Here is a 16,241-nt window from a genome sequence, read left to right as displayed (position 1 = left end):
GTAGAGCTTTCACAATTGTTGAATAGGTAAATCACGCAAGCTTTCATTTTTCATCTAGATCCATTTTATACTTTTACTTATCAATCAAACTTTTCTTATCGTACCCTTAATAACCCCTGACTAGCTTTTCTCTAAAAAGATTCTTTATTTTCTATACAAATAAAATTCTTTCGAGCGACCTTGCATAAATCATCCAAGCTCTTATTTTCTATCTGGATCCAATTACTACTTTTATTTCTCGGTGAAACTTTTCTTATCACCTGGATAGCAGTTTTAGAAATCTTCCTTTTTTCCTAAACAAATCAAATTTTTTTTAGAGCTTTCGCGCGTGCTTTCACTACACAAACGAACTATTTAGCATTTTATTTACCATTAAAACCTATTTAATGCTCTTCCTTTTCAATGAAATTCCATTTTTTATATTTTTACAACCTTTTGCCCAGAGTTTTATAGAATTATTCTTTATTTAGTGGATCATAACAATTTAGAATTTACAATTAAGCTAAAAAACCCACAAAATCATAAAAAAATTATATCCCAGTTATATAAAACTATACCCTTTCGGTTAGCCAAAGTAAAAGCCCGTCGACACGGATGGTAGAAATGTGTAAAAATGGCTTGAGGCAGAGTGAATAGTCCAATGGATTAAACACATAGAAGTTTAAAATATTCTCTTCGAAAGTCCGAAGTGCTGATATTCTGAAAACTTTGGAATTATTCTACAACATTTTCATATCGTTTTGATGAATAAATCACCTCACTATTTGAGCCAATAAACTTGAAATGCTGCTATTTTATACTGCACCGACACTTTCTTAGCTTGGTCTAATGTTGTTGTTATAACTGTTATCTAATACTTGTAAAGATGAGAAAGTTAAATGAGTCGTCATCGAGATCATCCAACAGTAGACCGAGGAATCGTGCTGTTTTGTCGGGATCGGACCATAGGGAGAGGGGTGTCAGATCTGTACGGTTGGCAGGGCATGCAAATAGGTGGTTAGTGTTATGCGAAAACTCGTTACACGCTGAACATACATATATTTGTTATATCAGAGCCGATTCTGGATAAGTAGAAGTCTAACCTGCTACACTATCCAGAACGAAGCTCAAGGGTCACTCCCGATTATCGCAGCAACTCGAGTTCGCCGCCTAAAATTGGTGGTGATTGATCTATTCTCCACTGTTTGATTATTAACCACTCGTGTACCCTGCTGTTCATTGAAAATTACTTCATGTGAGGATTAGACAGAATCCTACGACCATTATGTACCAAATCGCAGTGCACCCGCCGAGAGTAGCTCCTATTTGGTTGAATTAAGGGAAAAAATGTTATCATGAGAGCTATTTTTTAGATTGCTTTGTGCTTCCAAACCAGCCTAACTTTTACTGTATAATATTAATTAATATTAATAATTCACTATGACGATCGGGGATCACCAAAGTTCAAATCCACATGATTTTAGTCTTCCCTCCACAATTTTAGTGTTGGGGTCGTTGATAGTGGATTTGTAAGAAAACTTTGCTGAAACAATGTTACATGTTATTCTTACAAATAATTAATTCAGATATCATAATCGACCACATAAACTAATTAATTCCGATTCGATTTTCACAAGCAGAAAGCTTGTGGTTTTTTTCGCTGAGAATTAGATCATTCAGCTTCGGAAACAAGCGATCCGCAAAGTAATTATGTCTCGCTGCTGCTTGGTAATGATATCTGCTGCTTGACAAATATATTTCTGTGCATCATATAATGTATGTATGCTGTACATATATACATATAGTTAAAGATATGGTGATATCGAGCTGCGGTTCTCAAACTAGCAATTGTGGCATATAACAATGATGGCCAATTGATTTCCGATGTGAATTCATTGTGTCTTCCACGAAACATAAATATAAATAAACGTCAACTCCACTTGCGCTGCGGCCGCACGATCTCCCAACAGCCGCATTCACGCGCCTGCGGAGCACCGAACTTCACCCCCAAAGTGAACCGTAAAAGATGCCATAGTGTCGGTGCGACTTAACTTTGTCGTTGTAAAAATAAAAGCGAAACACAAAAATGATTTATAAAATAGACCAAAAGAAGGAAGACGAAACAGAAAGTTCAAGCAAACACCCAAATGAAATTCAGCGGCAAAACTTATTGTAATGCGTAAAAAGAACTAAGTCTCTAAGTAATATACTGTGGGTGTGAAAAGAAAGTTTATGCTTCAACCATATTTATAGAAGCATTTAAAAAAACTTAAAAAAAAGATACATAGTATATAGTAGTCAGCTGAAATCTCTGTCGCCATTGTTCTTATATTTTATCGGACATATAATTATTTTTAACAAATAATAAAAAAAAATAAATAAATAAATAAAAAACGTATTTAGTTTCCAAAAGCAAACGTCTCAATTTGTTTCAGCGTATCTTATCAAGTTCAATGTGTGTCTGACCTCACCTCAATTCGTGTGATGAGCTTTTGTAAGTGCTTAAAAGCTCTTGATAAAACTTAAAGCTTCCGAAAAAGCTCAATCTTCGTAAATATTTCAAACAAGTGAAATGTTCATTTCTTTTAGATCACCTGGCAGGGGCCAAGGATTTGAACACCGAGACATCTGAAATAGCCATGATGAAAAGTCTAGAAAATATATGAATAGAAGAATAGTCAAACCCTCAGAAATACTAATATTTACTACTGCTACTAGGCGAAGGACTTCAATGGATATTTTTTTTTTCGTTTCTTGTGTCATCTGGTCGAGATAAAAAAAAAAACCCGAAACAAAATTACCAATCACCTAATCGTGAAAAAAATGCCCGCTTGTCAGAAAGAGAGAAATAAAGAGATAAATATAGAGAAAAAGATAACAGATTAATAGAGACTTTTAGAAATTTTATGATTTTTGGAATCACTGAGAGGCTTTGTATTTGTAGCAGTATAAAACAAATACTCGTACTAGTGAAAAATTATGAATCAGGACCCAGATCAGTAAGATAAAACCAATTGTAGTGTGAACAATCAATCATCAACATTGTCAGTGATTCTCTTAGAACCCACACTTTTTAATTGTCTTCAGATAAAGTGAAATGTAAAGCTATTATGGGTGTACAGTCTAACCTTAACCGAAAGAGTTTTAGAAGTTAAGAGAAGGAAGTGCTTCAATATAAACATGAAAGATTATAAACCGTATTCTAAAGTACGATGGCCGGAGACAATTCATTGTAAGCTTTCTTGCAACACAAACAGAAAAACTAATTCCACTAGCAAGTGAAACATTTTCAATGCAAAAATTATTTGGAAAACAAGAAGCTTGTATTTTGTTGTCTATAATACAGTTAATACTGATAGTCAGATGGCACCAAAGAGTGTTCTGCGCGCGCTGGCGGTCAGTATGTCACACTAATTAACGGTAACCTGTTCGCTGTCAATCAGTCCGTCCAGCTGGTTTGCTGCTGGTGAAATATTAATTGCTATGAACTGGAAATTCATTTTACTAGAACATTTTTTCCCTGCAGGGTGTGCACACACATAGCAACAGATTTGTGCTCATATGTGTTTGTGTGTATGTAAATATATAAGTAAGACAGTGTGCACTCAACAACTTGAAGACAACATGGAACTTGGAACTTCACAAGCGACTGCCCGCGCAACGGCCCATTTGTGGCAGCCGCAAACTGAAGGCTGAACGAAGCGGAGTGTGTGGCGTGGCAGGGCCATGAGGTAGTGCATGAGTGTGTAGATATACATACATACATATTTCAGTATCAAGCAATAGCTGCTGGTGGAGCGCCGCGTAACGCAGATGGCGCGTGAAGTGGAGCAGCCAGCAGCGCGTCGCAGCAACAACAGCCGCTGCAGCAGGGTATTCGTGCTGAGCGCAAGGCGAAGAGTGGCAAGCGTAGTTGTTTGCGGCTGCGGCAGCAAGTACTAGCAGCTTGATCGCATTTTGCCGGTGGTCCTCACTTTATTTACTTCGCAATGAGCAATCAGTCGCATTTTGTTGCCGAAACGGTAAAGTTGTGTCGAGTGCGCGACGTATGGCAGCGATAAGCATGACGAAGTCAGTCCATGAACTGCGTAGAGGAAAATGTAGTGAAGCGTGCAAGCAATAAGAAGCGCAAGAATAATTATTTTTGGTCATATTTTAGTGAAGAAGTGATTTCAAAAAGTGATTTGTGCGCAAGTGCGTTGTAATTGTTGCAAGAAAAAAAATCCGTTACAACGAATAACTTGAAATTTCAATTACAAAATAGTGTGCAAATAAAAGGCGCTCAGGATGAGCAAGAAAATGTGGAGCAAAATATTCAAATCTTCGAAAACGACGAAAGTCGCCAAGCTGTCGACGGCGACGGCAACGGCAAAGGCGAACAAGCGCTGCAGCATTTACGAGGAGTACCAGCAGCTGAATGGCGCAAAAGTCGAGGGCGCTAAGAAGCAAAAAAAGCTGGCCAAAGGCGTGGAACAACAAAGCAAGCAGCCGCAGGAGCAAGAACAACAACATCAAAACCAACAGCAACAACAACCAAATGAGTTACAGCAACAGAAGCCAATGACAGCTGGCGATGTTGCAAGCACAACAGACGCAGGCACGCACAAAAATGCAGAAACCAAAACAACAACAACAAACATGAACAAAAATAGCGAAGTAACGCAAATGCTTGGCACTAGCGATGTTACGCTTGCGAGCAGCAGCACCAGCAACAACAGTAAGCCACCAGCAGGTGCCAATGACCAGCTAATTGCCAATAAAAATAACAACAACAGCAACAGAGGCGTTACCAAGCAGCAGTCCACCTTTGCCAAAGTTGTTAGTAGCTTCTCGCTTAAGCGCAACAACAATGCGGGCGCGCAAAAACAACAACAACCGCAGCAGCAGCTAACCAAGGGAAGCGGAAGCGTCAAAGCTGTGGGCAAAGTGCCAAAGAGTGAGTTCATACAGCATGCCACGCCTACTAACCAACAGCAGACTAGCGGTCATGCGTTGCAGCAACATTTGAAACAAGAAAAAGGCGGCGATTTGGTAGAAGTTGGCGTTAAACCTGCAACAGCGTATAGACAATTGCAACAGCAACAAGAAAAAGAACAACAACAAGCGAAGCGCTCATCACAAATTCTAATTGTTATCAAGCAAATTGTGACATCGGCACCGCAAATGGTGTCGACAGCGACAGCCGCGCCAACAGCAACAATGCAATTGACTGCTGTTGCTGCCACTGACACTGCAACGGCAAGTGTTGTCCTCGCCAAAGACCGTGCAACAGACTGCGCCGTCAATCAAACGTATTCAAGTGCAACGCATGACAATGTTGCTATTTCGTCCGCTAGTACTGCTGCAACAAAAACAACAACTACTACTACTTCAAGCAAGCATTCAGCTCCTATTACTACTTTTAACAATAACAATAACAATAGTACTAGTACAACTACTAACACGCGCATGCCAGCTGCCGCAACGCAAGTTGAAAAAAGTAAATTATAGCTCCAATATGGAAACGCATACAAAATACACACACGCACACACATACGTACAGGAGGCATGCAGCATGCATCGCAATGCGCGTACCGTCATTCATTCACCCATCAAACACCTTACATATTGATCGATTGTTCGATTACTGCGCTCCCATTTGCATTGCATGCCTTTGAATACACTGCACAGTGAAGCAAACAGCACTTTTATTTTATTAGAAGTCGCAAATTTTTTGGTTTAGGATTTTCCGTTCGTAAAAGTTTCAAGTTAGGTGGTATAAATTTTTAATTAATGTAAAAATATTTTTTTGGAGGTTGCCGTATTTTTTTTTAATTTTTTGTATGTCAAATATTTTTTCTATTTCTAAATACATGTATTTTTATACTCTTGTGATCACTAAAGTATTTTAATTGCCAAAACACTGAGCAATATTTTTAGGGCTGCCAGATTAAGACTATTTAAGGTAAATTATTTTTGTACAGACATTATGAATTTATTAATCTTTGCTTGTTATATTTTCTGTTATTGGGACTGTTTATTCTGAAAAAATCGTGCCTAAGATTACCATCTATTTTTGTTTTGTTGAAGCTTTTCATTTCATTTGGAGCTTCAAAATCATGGACATAAAAGTCTATAACTGTTATATGTTTATAATAAATTTTTTCCTGTAAGACTTCTGCTAAATCTAGGTATCACTATTACAATTCTTTCCATAACTTGAACATTGCATCTACCAAATTAGCCACCTTCTTCGCTATGACGAGCTTATTGCTTTTAATTTAAATTATATATGTCAGGTGCTGAAGGGGTTCTGACGTTTAAACGTCCTCAATTCAAATCGAAGCATTTGAGAATGTAGCAGTTATGTCCGATTTCGAATAGTTAGAAAAATAAAAATGTCTTACCTGTTTAAATTCCCTATTACCCTGAGCTCTTAACTATCTCAGCCAGTTGTTTTTATTTTCAAACGCAATTAGTCAACTACCTTGTTAGAAATGTTGCTGACCTTTCTTAAAGAAATATTAAATATATTAAAGAGTAGCCGCCAGTCAGCAGAGGTTCCAAGAGAAATAATATGCCTTCTATAGAATTCACATCATATCGGTTCTTCTTAAATTGTGTCTCACACTTAGTGCATTGCCAGTATATTATCTTCTAATAAAAAATCGATGTTTCTCGAAAAATTGTCAAGGGTGTTTGCAAATAATAGCTAATGTTGGAGCGAACTCTTTTAGCCTAAAGCTCAATTACTGTGCAACTCGAAGTCTTTTGCTTCTTTTGCACTACAACCGTGGGTCCGAGAACACAAAACTGCGCCCGTTGCCTCTATCCTTTGCGAGGTCTCGCCAATTGTACACCCCAAGTGCAGACAGGTCGCTACGTACTTGATCCTTCCACTGGATGCGTAAGCGCCCTTGCTTCCGTTGTCCCTCCATGGGTCTCGAGTCGAAGGGGCTTTTCACTGGACCATCATCTTCCATGCGAAGGACATCATATGACTGACGACTAAAAAGATCTTGCGAAGAATACGACGGGGATAATATGAATTTTTATTCGTCGAAAGAGGGTTCTACTTCTTAATTGCTAACGAACCCAAAGTGGAACCTTTTAGCAAGAGTTATTTTGCATCCGAACTCTGGACCTACATTATTGGTGGAAGTTATGGTGTTTCCGTGCCAGACAAAGTCCTTATCTTTTCTAAAGTTATAACTGCCAACAGTGAGGTAGTTCCCCAGATGCGAGGAACTGTTGTATGTGGCCTCTAGGTACTTTGTCTTGCGGTCGTTAACCCCAAGTGGTTAAGTAAAAAAAACTTTCCATATACTGCCAATAGAAATAGATTCTTGTTTGGTTCTGTACTTCGCTCAATTCAAGAAACTTTTCCCAAGAAAAGCCCAGCCCTCCATTAATATACAATTTTAACGAGTTCTCAGCTTTTGCAATTACATTGAAAATATTTTATCGCAAGTCACTGTGTTATTATTTATATCTTATGCATTTGTTAAATGATGGTAGTTGCCAATATGAAAATAAAGGTATTTTTGTGGCAAGCCCTTGCATGTAAATCGATGCTATTTTTTTATTACTGTCATGTCAATACGATTGTAATTAAAATACAATTTCTTTGTCGTAAAAGACTTTTAATGCATTTTTTCAATGCAGAAATCTTGAAAAACACTTGCCAGCTCTATCTGTCAATCAAAGTATTTTCGCTTTCAGCACTTGGCCAGCATTTCTTTACAAACGCAACACACCAAAAGAAATAACAAATATTTATAAACAAAAAACAGTAATTAAACAAAAGTAAGCGCGGTATTTGGATACCAAGTATGCAACTTTTACTAGACCACTTTTGCTGAACAATGTAGCGATCGCTTGTAATTACAAGTAGCTGCAACAGGTTAATAAACCGGCGTTATAACCTCAAAAGTGTATTAATCCATTAAGCGCAGATTAAACAGAGTTACTTTGGGCACATGACTTGCGGAAATTAAATCCTTTTATGAGATTTTAATCACTATTTATTTATATAAGCTTTGTTATATCACACAGCGGTCTGAGAAAGTATGCAAGTTAGTAAATAATGAAGTCATGCTGGTGCTGATCGCTTAATCGAAGTTCCGAAAGCCAGCTACATTCGGTCCCTGCTGCGTTAATGTGTAATCCGATTATTGGCATTTATGCCAAATTAATTAATCAGCTGATGCGTTATTTAATATATAAACAAAGTATATATTACTTAACATTAAATTTGAGATATTACGCTTCAAAAATACTTATACTGCTATTATGTATTACCAGTAGAGTGAAAGGTGGCCTTAAGGTCAAACTTAACAGCTTAAAGCTTGGGAAAAAGTAAAGTGCACATTTTTACTTTGTTGATAGTTAATGTTAAATATTTCAAGGTAATCTTACCAACCGCCGGATAAAAACGGATTGCTCAAACTGAAAATAGTACTAAAAGAAAAAAATAGAAAATCATATTACAGCGCCATCTACCGTAAGCTTTCGGCAATTATAAAAATCTCAAAAGCATGCGTCAACCCAAAAAATACTTTAGTTAATTAATGAAATATTATTCAATTTTTACTGTATACAACGATTTTCAATCAAACATATCACTTTCACGTCTGATTAACTCTCCACCCACTTATAGCAGATTTTTCAAAGTATTATAGAAATTCAGAAATATCAAATGTGAGCAAGTTATTTACTGCATGAAAGCAGAAATACTTGTGCAGTACCTTATTGTTGTCATGTATGTATAAAAATATATTTCAACTATCAAAATTTTGCAACTCAGACCTAAACACCCTTTAATAAACGAAGCGAGTGTTTTCTTAACATAAACATTAGGGAGGATTCTCTTGCTCCTGCGAGATTTTAAAATGCAAAAATCCTATACCGAAATATGCATGGGCACGAGAGAACCCATTGCAGAATCTAGTGATATATGAACATCTGATTCGGTCAATTTATTGTAAATGACTATTATTCAAGACTATTGTGAATTGTCACCTTCTGCATTCATTCTTACCAAAAAAATTTTAACCAATCTTTATAATTTAAATAGAAATTATAAAATCTATTTAAAACTTACCTTCCTCAACAATTTAACGGCGAAATATGTCTTCATGTAAAATGACAGCTAAAACAAGGTTGCAATTATAATTTTCTGCGTATATTTGTTGTTGTACCGTTGCACCAACTGGAAAATTCTGCAATTCGTGCACCGTGCAAGGGTTTTGAAAGAGCAAGAGAATACCCCTATTAAGTCAGCGAATTTACTTTTTTAATCGTTCATATGTAACGCTTCATAAGTCGGTATTTCTTGCTCATCACAATATTTTTGCAGTTCAAAAAGGCCAACAAAATAGCTGATAACACAACAGAGTGATTGCTTAAAGCGCGATTTCGCAGCTCATGTACCTATTTAACCTTGTTAACGGAATTGTGTTAATAATTATCAGTAGAGAGTTAATTGGTTTTGATGAGTTTATGCGTTATACTTACTAGCACGAGTTTGGCTCATAATAAATTTGGAATAAATGAATGTATGTATGATGTGTTTTAACAGCGTTTTTCGATTTTACTTAAAGATAACGAATTTGCGAATTTTTAGAATTACTAAGGTTGTCATCATTATTTTTTAATAAATATCAAGAAAGTTTCATAAGACAGTAACAAACTTTTTAATATTCATTATGCCTGAATATGGCATATAAGCTCTTTCCATAAAGATATTTTGGCAAATGGCTCCTGTGTATTGTTAACTCATGCTTCCACACACATTTTATGAAACTCGGCTTAGCTACCCTAGGAAATCTAGCCAATCAGCTAGTGGAGCAATGACTTTGTCAATCAAAATTTGAGACAAATGGGATGTAAATCTAAATCTGCGTCCAATACGTCCTTTTCTCTCCAAGAAGCTGTTTATTTGTTTGAACCGACGTTGTCCTACCACTATAGCATATAGCTGACATAAATATACATATATTTACATAAATACAATAGTTCCAATATATATTTTTGTTTCTTATATTTCATTTAATTGTATGTACATATACATATACATACAATATGCATATACATGTGTATATTTTTACTTCCCGTTTTGCAAGTAAACCACTTTTTCATGCCCATCATTCCACTTTTTTTATTTACCTCACATTGTTTTGTTGTTTGTGCTTGCTTCACCACCTGTTAATTGAGAACAAAAATAAACACTAAATACCTTCGCTGCGCTGTCGCAACCAACGAAGTAGCCAAACGCCGGAGCAGAAGCACCTACGAGCAGGCGTTTCTAAGAAGTTTATGCAAACTCCTCAAGTGAGTGAGTGCAGCAACAAGACAAAGTGAAGTGATATTAATTACACTACACCACAGAAAAAATAAAAGAAAAAAAGAAGACGCAAAAAATGTTGTAGCGGTAAAAGCAGAAAGCAGCCAAAGAAATGTAGAAGAGACGAAAGAAAAAAGTTTTGAATTGCACAAAAAGTCAGCATAGAGCACTAAAGCTTTGTGAAATAACCGTACAAAAGTACTACTTAGGGTGGCTATATTTAGTACCAACGACCTGACCCAATGTGTGCGCACTGGACGAACGAACGCCAGCCGAATTGTTTTCTGTTGCAACGCCATAGCCAGCAAGGCATCTCAAGTGATCCGCTAAATGGCGGTACTTATGCCTAAAATACATGCCGGTACACTCTCTTACGTATGCATACAGACAAATAATGTAAAATGTATTTATACCGCCTTGCAATGGACAAGTGCCCCCGAAATGCTTGTTTGCAATTAACCAGCAGACAATTCCGCATAACTTTGCACTCAAACAGTGACCGCTCGGCTGTGTGTGGAGAACGTTAAATGTACGTTTGCGAAATGTCAAAAGTACGCGTTCACTAAAAACTCACACAGATTTTGTGGCGGCAGTGTCAAGTGGTCATAACGGTCATAATGGCAGAGCTATAATAATATGCCAGTCTGACGGGTTTCCACAAACAAGAAGCTTATGCGGAAAAATTGGTCAACAGAGTTATAAAAAAAAGTAATGGCACATTGCAAATTAAACGCGCACGACCGGCGAGCGTAGAATCAATTAAATGTTCGTGATGAAATGTCAGCGACCGTTTTTAAAATTTTTTTCTAGACTATAATCAGTTCGATTACGCTGAAAACTTCACTGTTTGCCTCTTTATTAATCAAAAGCTTCCAAAACGCTTTATTCATCAAACGCGGTGCAAGAGTGCTTCCCGCACGTAATTTCATAATACCACTATCATAGAAGCCCTTATTCTTATTGCCAAAGAACTTGTAGGGTGGATTAGCGCAAACAACTCTCCTAGAAACCCTTATTCCTATTGACAAGCAAAATCATTCGCCATATACAAAAACTGGTACTAATCACTTGCTGACATCTTCGATCTATAAGGTGGATTCATTAGAACCGCCTAACCAAGTTCCCGGAGCTTTTGGCAAGTCTTATCATTGTGTGGGGTCTACCGTTGTTCTAATGGAGCATAATGCTAAACGCTGGCCGTCACTTTTAGGTGATTTCTTTCTTCAGAAGGTAGAATTATCGCCAGTAAAGGTCAGAATTAAGAGTTTGACCATAAGCTAACAGGCGAATCCCTGCCATTCCTACTAGATATATAACAAAATCTTTCTAACCGGCAATTCTGGCTTAGCCACCATTCGCGTTATTCGACCACTACCTTATTCACTGGAAGATTGTAAGCGACCCACTTTTCATCACCAGCAACCAACCGCTTCAGAAATGAATCGATTTTGTTGTGGTTGAACAGTGACTCGGAGTTAAAAATTCGGTTCATGAGAGTTTTTTTGCATTAACTCGTGTGACAGCCCGACATCGAGCTTCTTTTTGTATCCATTTTTGTATCTTTTACCTCCGGGGCAATCAAAACAATGCCTATATAGTGGTAGGGCTCGACGATTTCCAATATTTTATATGTAGTTATTTTCAAAAAGCTTCAAAAGCATGGTGAACTTTGACATCAAAATTACCGGAACTAAATCGACGAAACCATGATTGCGCGAAAATCTATAAAATGCGAAAATTCAATAACAAGCGGCTTCAAAAATTTTAGAATAGTTGGAGGTCGTATATTTAACAAAGACTAGCCGACTTCGATACGTCAAACATTGCAGAACGGCGAAACGAAAAAACAATATTCCACTTGTAGACCTTTCCAAAACGAGTCGAGAATTATTGGCCTATAACTGTATCTTCCATTTCATAATTATAATTTAGACCAATAAATAATACCTTCGACAAGCAAACTATACCAAACGTTTACTTTTCTGGATGCCAGACAACTTGGAGAGTATCTTGAAGATTGTTCGGAATTTTAATACGGCAATATTGTTTATTGACGTACTCCGTACAACAGAAATGTGCCTCGGCAATGAAATGATTTACCGGCCAAGAATAAAAACGAGCTTGTCACATAAAAAGCGAGTTCTGGAAATAATTTTCATAGATTTTTTAATGTTGTTCCTATATAAGTCTGTCCATGGTAATTTGGCAATAAATGTCAAAGAGATGTGTTTGTTTTGACAGGTAGTTTGATTATGCCTTTAGGACATTCTATAAGTTTAACAACACCCTATATTGCAATCTACCTTTCAGCGCATGGCCTACGTGTTCTGCTCTGTTGTGGCTGTCATTCTGACATTAATTTTAGCCCACATAACCCAGCAGCGCGTGTTGCCCAAATTTAGTAACTTGTCTGGCATACAACTGTGGACACTTTCAAAACAAAGTACTTACAAAATGCTAGCAATATTTTTATGAACAAAGTTTTTTCTTGTTTAATTTTGTTTGCATTTCATACACCTTGCTGCCTCTCCTCACTGCTTTTAAGTGGGCGCTTTCGTTACGCTTCCAAACACTTCAACGCCAAATCGCATATCGAATTGAAAGATGAACGTGCAGAAATTGCTAAAAAGTAAGAAAGATTCAATTCAAAATAAAAAAATGAACACAAAGCCCACGGCGAAGTTGAAGGTGTTACAAAGCGCGCCGCCGCACCTGTTCTGCAGCGCGGTGCGTATTGGCGCAGCAGACCACGTTTTGGCACAGATATGGTATTTATGTTTTGATTTTATAATTGTTTTGTCGTTCACTTTCTTTCACATACTACTACAACAACGTGTATTTATGCGGATGGGGGAATGATGGTGGTGATTTTTGTTATTAAAAAATCTGAGAGGCGATTTAAATGGAGATCCCTGATAAATTTTACGATAATGTGCTAAATAATGCCATAAATGCAACGCTGCAACATGATTAAAAAATTAATTTCGTACGAAAGGGTTAATTAATTAATTCGCAAAAACGATCGTTTTTTAAAAGGTTATATTGTTAAAATATTGCAACTGCGTCAAGAATTCGAAGACCAATAGATTTAAATCTACTTTTAACTCAACTCTCACAGATATTGAATTTTTCACAATCTGAAAAAAAATATTTGTGTGGTGAATTTTTAAACAAACAATTTTTTAACACTTTTTGAGAAACCCCGGATTTAAGAAAGAACTGCCGACCCACTTTTTATTGCAACGAAATCTTTGATCGTGGTGAATTTCTTCGCATAAATTAAAGGAGTAATTCGAATTAGAACGGTTTCTTTTCTATTTCCATTTCAAGTGGTAGATATGGTGGATCATGGTAAATTTTTTCGTAGAAATTAGTGTAGTAATTAGAACGCTTTCTATTTCTAGTAGTAGATCTCTTAAAAATAATGTACTTAAATGGTGAATTTATTTACAAAAGTGCAGAAATTAGTGTGGTAATTCGAATTAGAACATTTTCTTTTCTATTCCTAGTAGTTAGAACGGTTTCTTTTCTATTTCCATTTCTAGTTGTAGATATGGTGGATCGTGGTGAATTTTTTCGTGAAGATTAGTGTAGTAATTCGAATTAGAACGTTTTATATTTCTAGCAGTGGATCTCTTAATAATACTGTACTTAAATGGTGAATTTATCTACAAAAGCGAACAACTTTTAAGAAGTTCGGCTTTAAGCCACAACAATAAACAAAAATTTAATCAAATAAAAGCATTTTTCTGGTTACTTATTTTATGTAAAAAAAAAAACAAAACACAATGAAACAAAACTACAAAAACTTCCATAAACAATTTGTTTATGTTAAGCATATCATTTTTTTTTTTATTTTTGCTATAATACATAAGTATAAAAATATCACTTCACACCCAACATAAATCATAATTAGCTGTTGGAGGAACTAAATTGTCGAAGACAACTCATTTGTTGTTGAAGTATAGGCATTCGTATAGTGAAATGAGTCATCTATGCGCATCTCTAATTAAATCTCTGCATATTTCCGGGAATTTCTAAATGCACCAAAGAAATGTGAGAATATATGCAACACTTTATAAAGCTATTCCTAGTTGATAGCGACCCAGTAGGAAAAGTTTTCGAATGTGCATATTGGTGATCTACAGGTTTCAAATCGTGATAAGCTTCTTGTAGAACAAATAATGCGGACCTGAATGCATATAAAAGAATTAAATAAAACAATAAAATTTAATAATATCACCTTTACAGTGTCAACTCACATAAAAATAGTATAAAAGCTCTTTAATAAAATGTTATCATTTTAAGGTTCCCTACTTCTTTAAAGAAAAAACACAGAAACTTCAAGTTTAGTGGGGAATGTTTATTTTCATTTAAAAGAACATTCTTCAGAATTTATTTTTTAGAGCCGTTGAGTCCAATTTTCGATGACTCGTTCGAACATTTCGACTGGTAATTGGCAAATAGTACACGTGATGTTTTGCTCCACTAATGGTGTGGTATCACACGATCTTGATGATTCTCTACTTGGACGCTCTATTTAGATGACCCGTTATAAGTTTATCGAAGCCAAACAATACAACATGACGTATTTTACTGGTGTTCAAGCTAACAGTACAACATCTGAAGAAATTGCGCAAATCGGACCACTATAGCTTAGAGCTGTCATACGAACTGACCTATCAAAATCCACTTCTAGTATGGCAACTGTTTTATTTTTGAAGTTTTTTCTGTTTTTTTTTAGTTTTTTTAAGAAAAAATTACGCATTAAAAAATATGTTCTTATTTTGTTGTCGCCTTCAATACCTACTGGGTATACACAATGAAAAAGATTCGAACATATGTAGCGCAAATTTCTTGAAATTTAAAAATAGACAAAGAAGTTCATTGTTTCCACAAAGCAAAAGTGCTGAGTGGAGTTAAATTTGTCGCCTGGCATTGCAACATGCCAAGGCGGAGCGGCAAGCCATCAGCTAGTAGCGATAATAAAAACAAATGTTGTGCGGTAAATATAATTCATGCGTTGAGTCAACTTTTCCCAACACATGCTTATATATTTATAATATACACCAATATACAATACTCGGACCTAAACAAAAAATGTTATAACAATTTCTTAAATAAGGTAAAAATCATATTGTACGTAATCCAAAATTGTTTTATGATTTCGCCGGATTTACAAATTTCCGTCTGCGATGAAATACAAATATATCATGTAATGTGACAATCACATTATTTCCAATATGTTTGCAGAATTTTTCAAGTCAAAATACTCTAATAATTCTCCTTAAATATTTTCCTATCAGCACGTGCTCTAACCGAATACTTCAATTAGCGCTCCAATTATTTTTGAAGAAGACGTCTTACCCACTTTCAATAAGTTAAAATCATGCTTTAATTATGGCCCAGATATAATACCCTCATGCTTCCTGAAAAATAGTCCAAAATACATCTCCTTGTCTTTGATAAGAATTTTTAACTCCTCTCTTAAGCAAGGTAAATTTCTTTCAATATGGAAACAGCTATTTATAATCCCTTTTCGTAAAAGTGGATTTAGCCCATAGATTGATAAATAACCAGTTTTACCTAAACTATATGTATGTAAGTCAATGTGCATTTCTCATAGAGCTGGATTCACCTCTCCTTATGTAATAAAAGACTATTTACTAGAGCAAGTTTTTAACTTTGTTGATTTGGAAGTTACTGTGGACGCTAAGATTAATTTTAGTCTTCATATTGATACCATAGTCTTGAAAGCAAAAGATACTCTCAGTTTTGTTAAACACTTTTTACAACTCGAGTTAGACCTAAATATGTATGTATATTGGAATATGACTTTGTTGTATGGAACCCTAGATACCAAATCCATTCTGATAAGTTAGAGTCGGTACAAACACAATTTTACTTTTCGCCTTAGGGCATTTCCGATGGGTTTCTA

At 36.0% G+C, this 16,241-nt stretch overlaps 1 protein-coding gene across 12 annotated transcripts in view; it reads left to right on the top strand.

The window, feature by feature from the left end:
• Positions 1-16,241, top strand: part of LOC105228688 (probable WRKY transcription factor protein 1) — an 89,262-nt gene that overhangs the window by 59,201 nt on the left and 13,820 nt on the right. The window contains exon 1 of one of the 12 annotated variants that reach the window (XM_011208615.4): positions 3,704-4,915. The exons of 8 other annotated variants lie outside the window; for them this stretch is intronic. In XM_011208615.4, coding sequence (XP_011206917.2) covers positions 4,267-4,915 — 649 coding nt within the window. In that variant the 5' untranslated portion in view covers positions 3,704-4,266. 3 more of the 12 variants (XM_049452314.1, XM_011208612.4, XM_019991181.3) reach the window with 3 other exon arrangements.

The sequence above is a fragment of the Bactrocera dorsalis genome, chromosome 3, assembly GCF_023373825.1.
Source record: "Bactrocera dorsalis isolate Fly_Bdor chromosome 3, ASM2337382v1, whole genome shotgun sequence".
Taxonomy (NCBI): Eukaryota; Metazoa; Arthropoda; class Insecta; order Diptera; family Tephritidae; genus Bactrocera; species Bactrocera dorsalis.
This window is presented reverse-complemented; position numbering and strand designations above follow the sequence as displayed.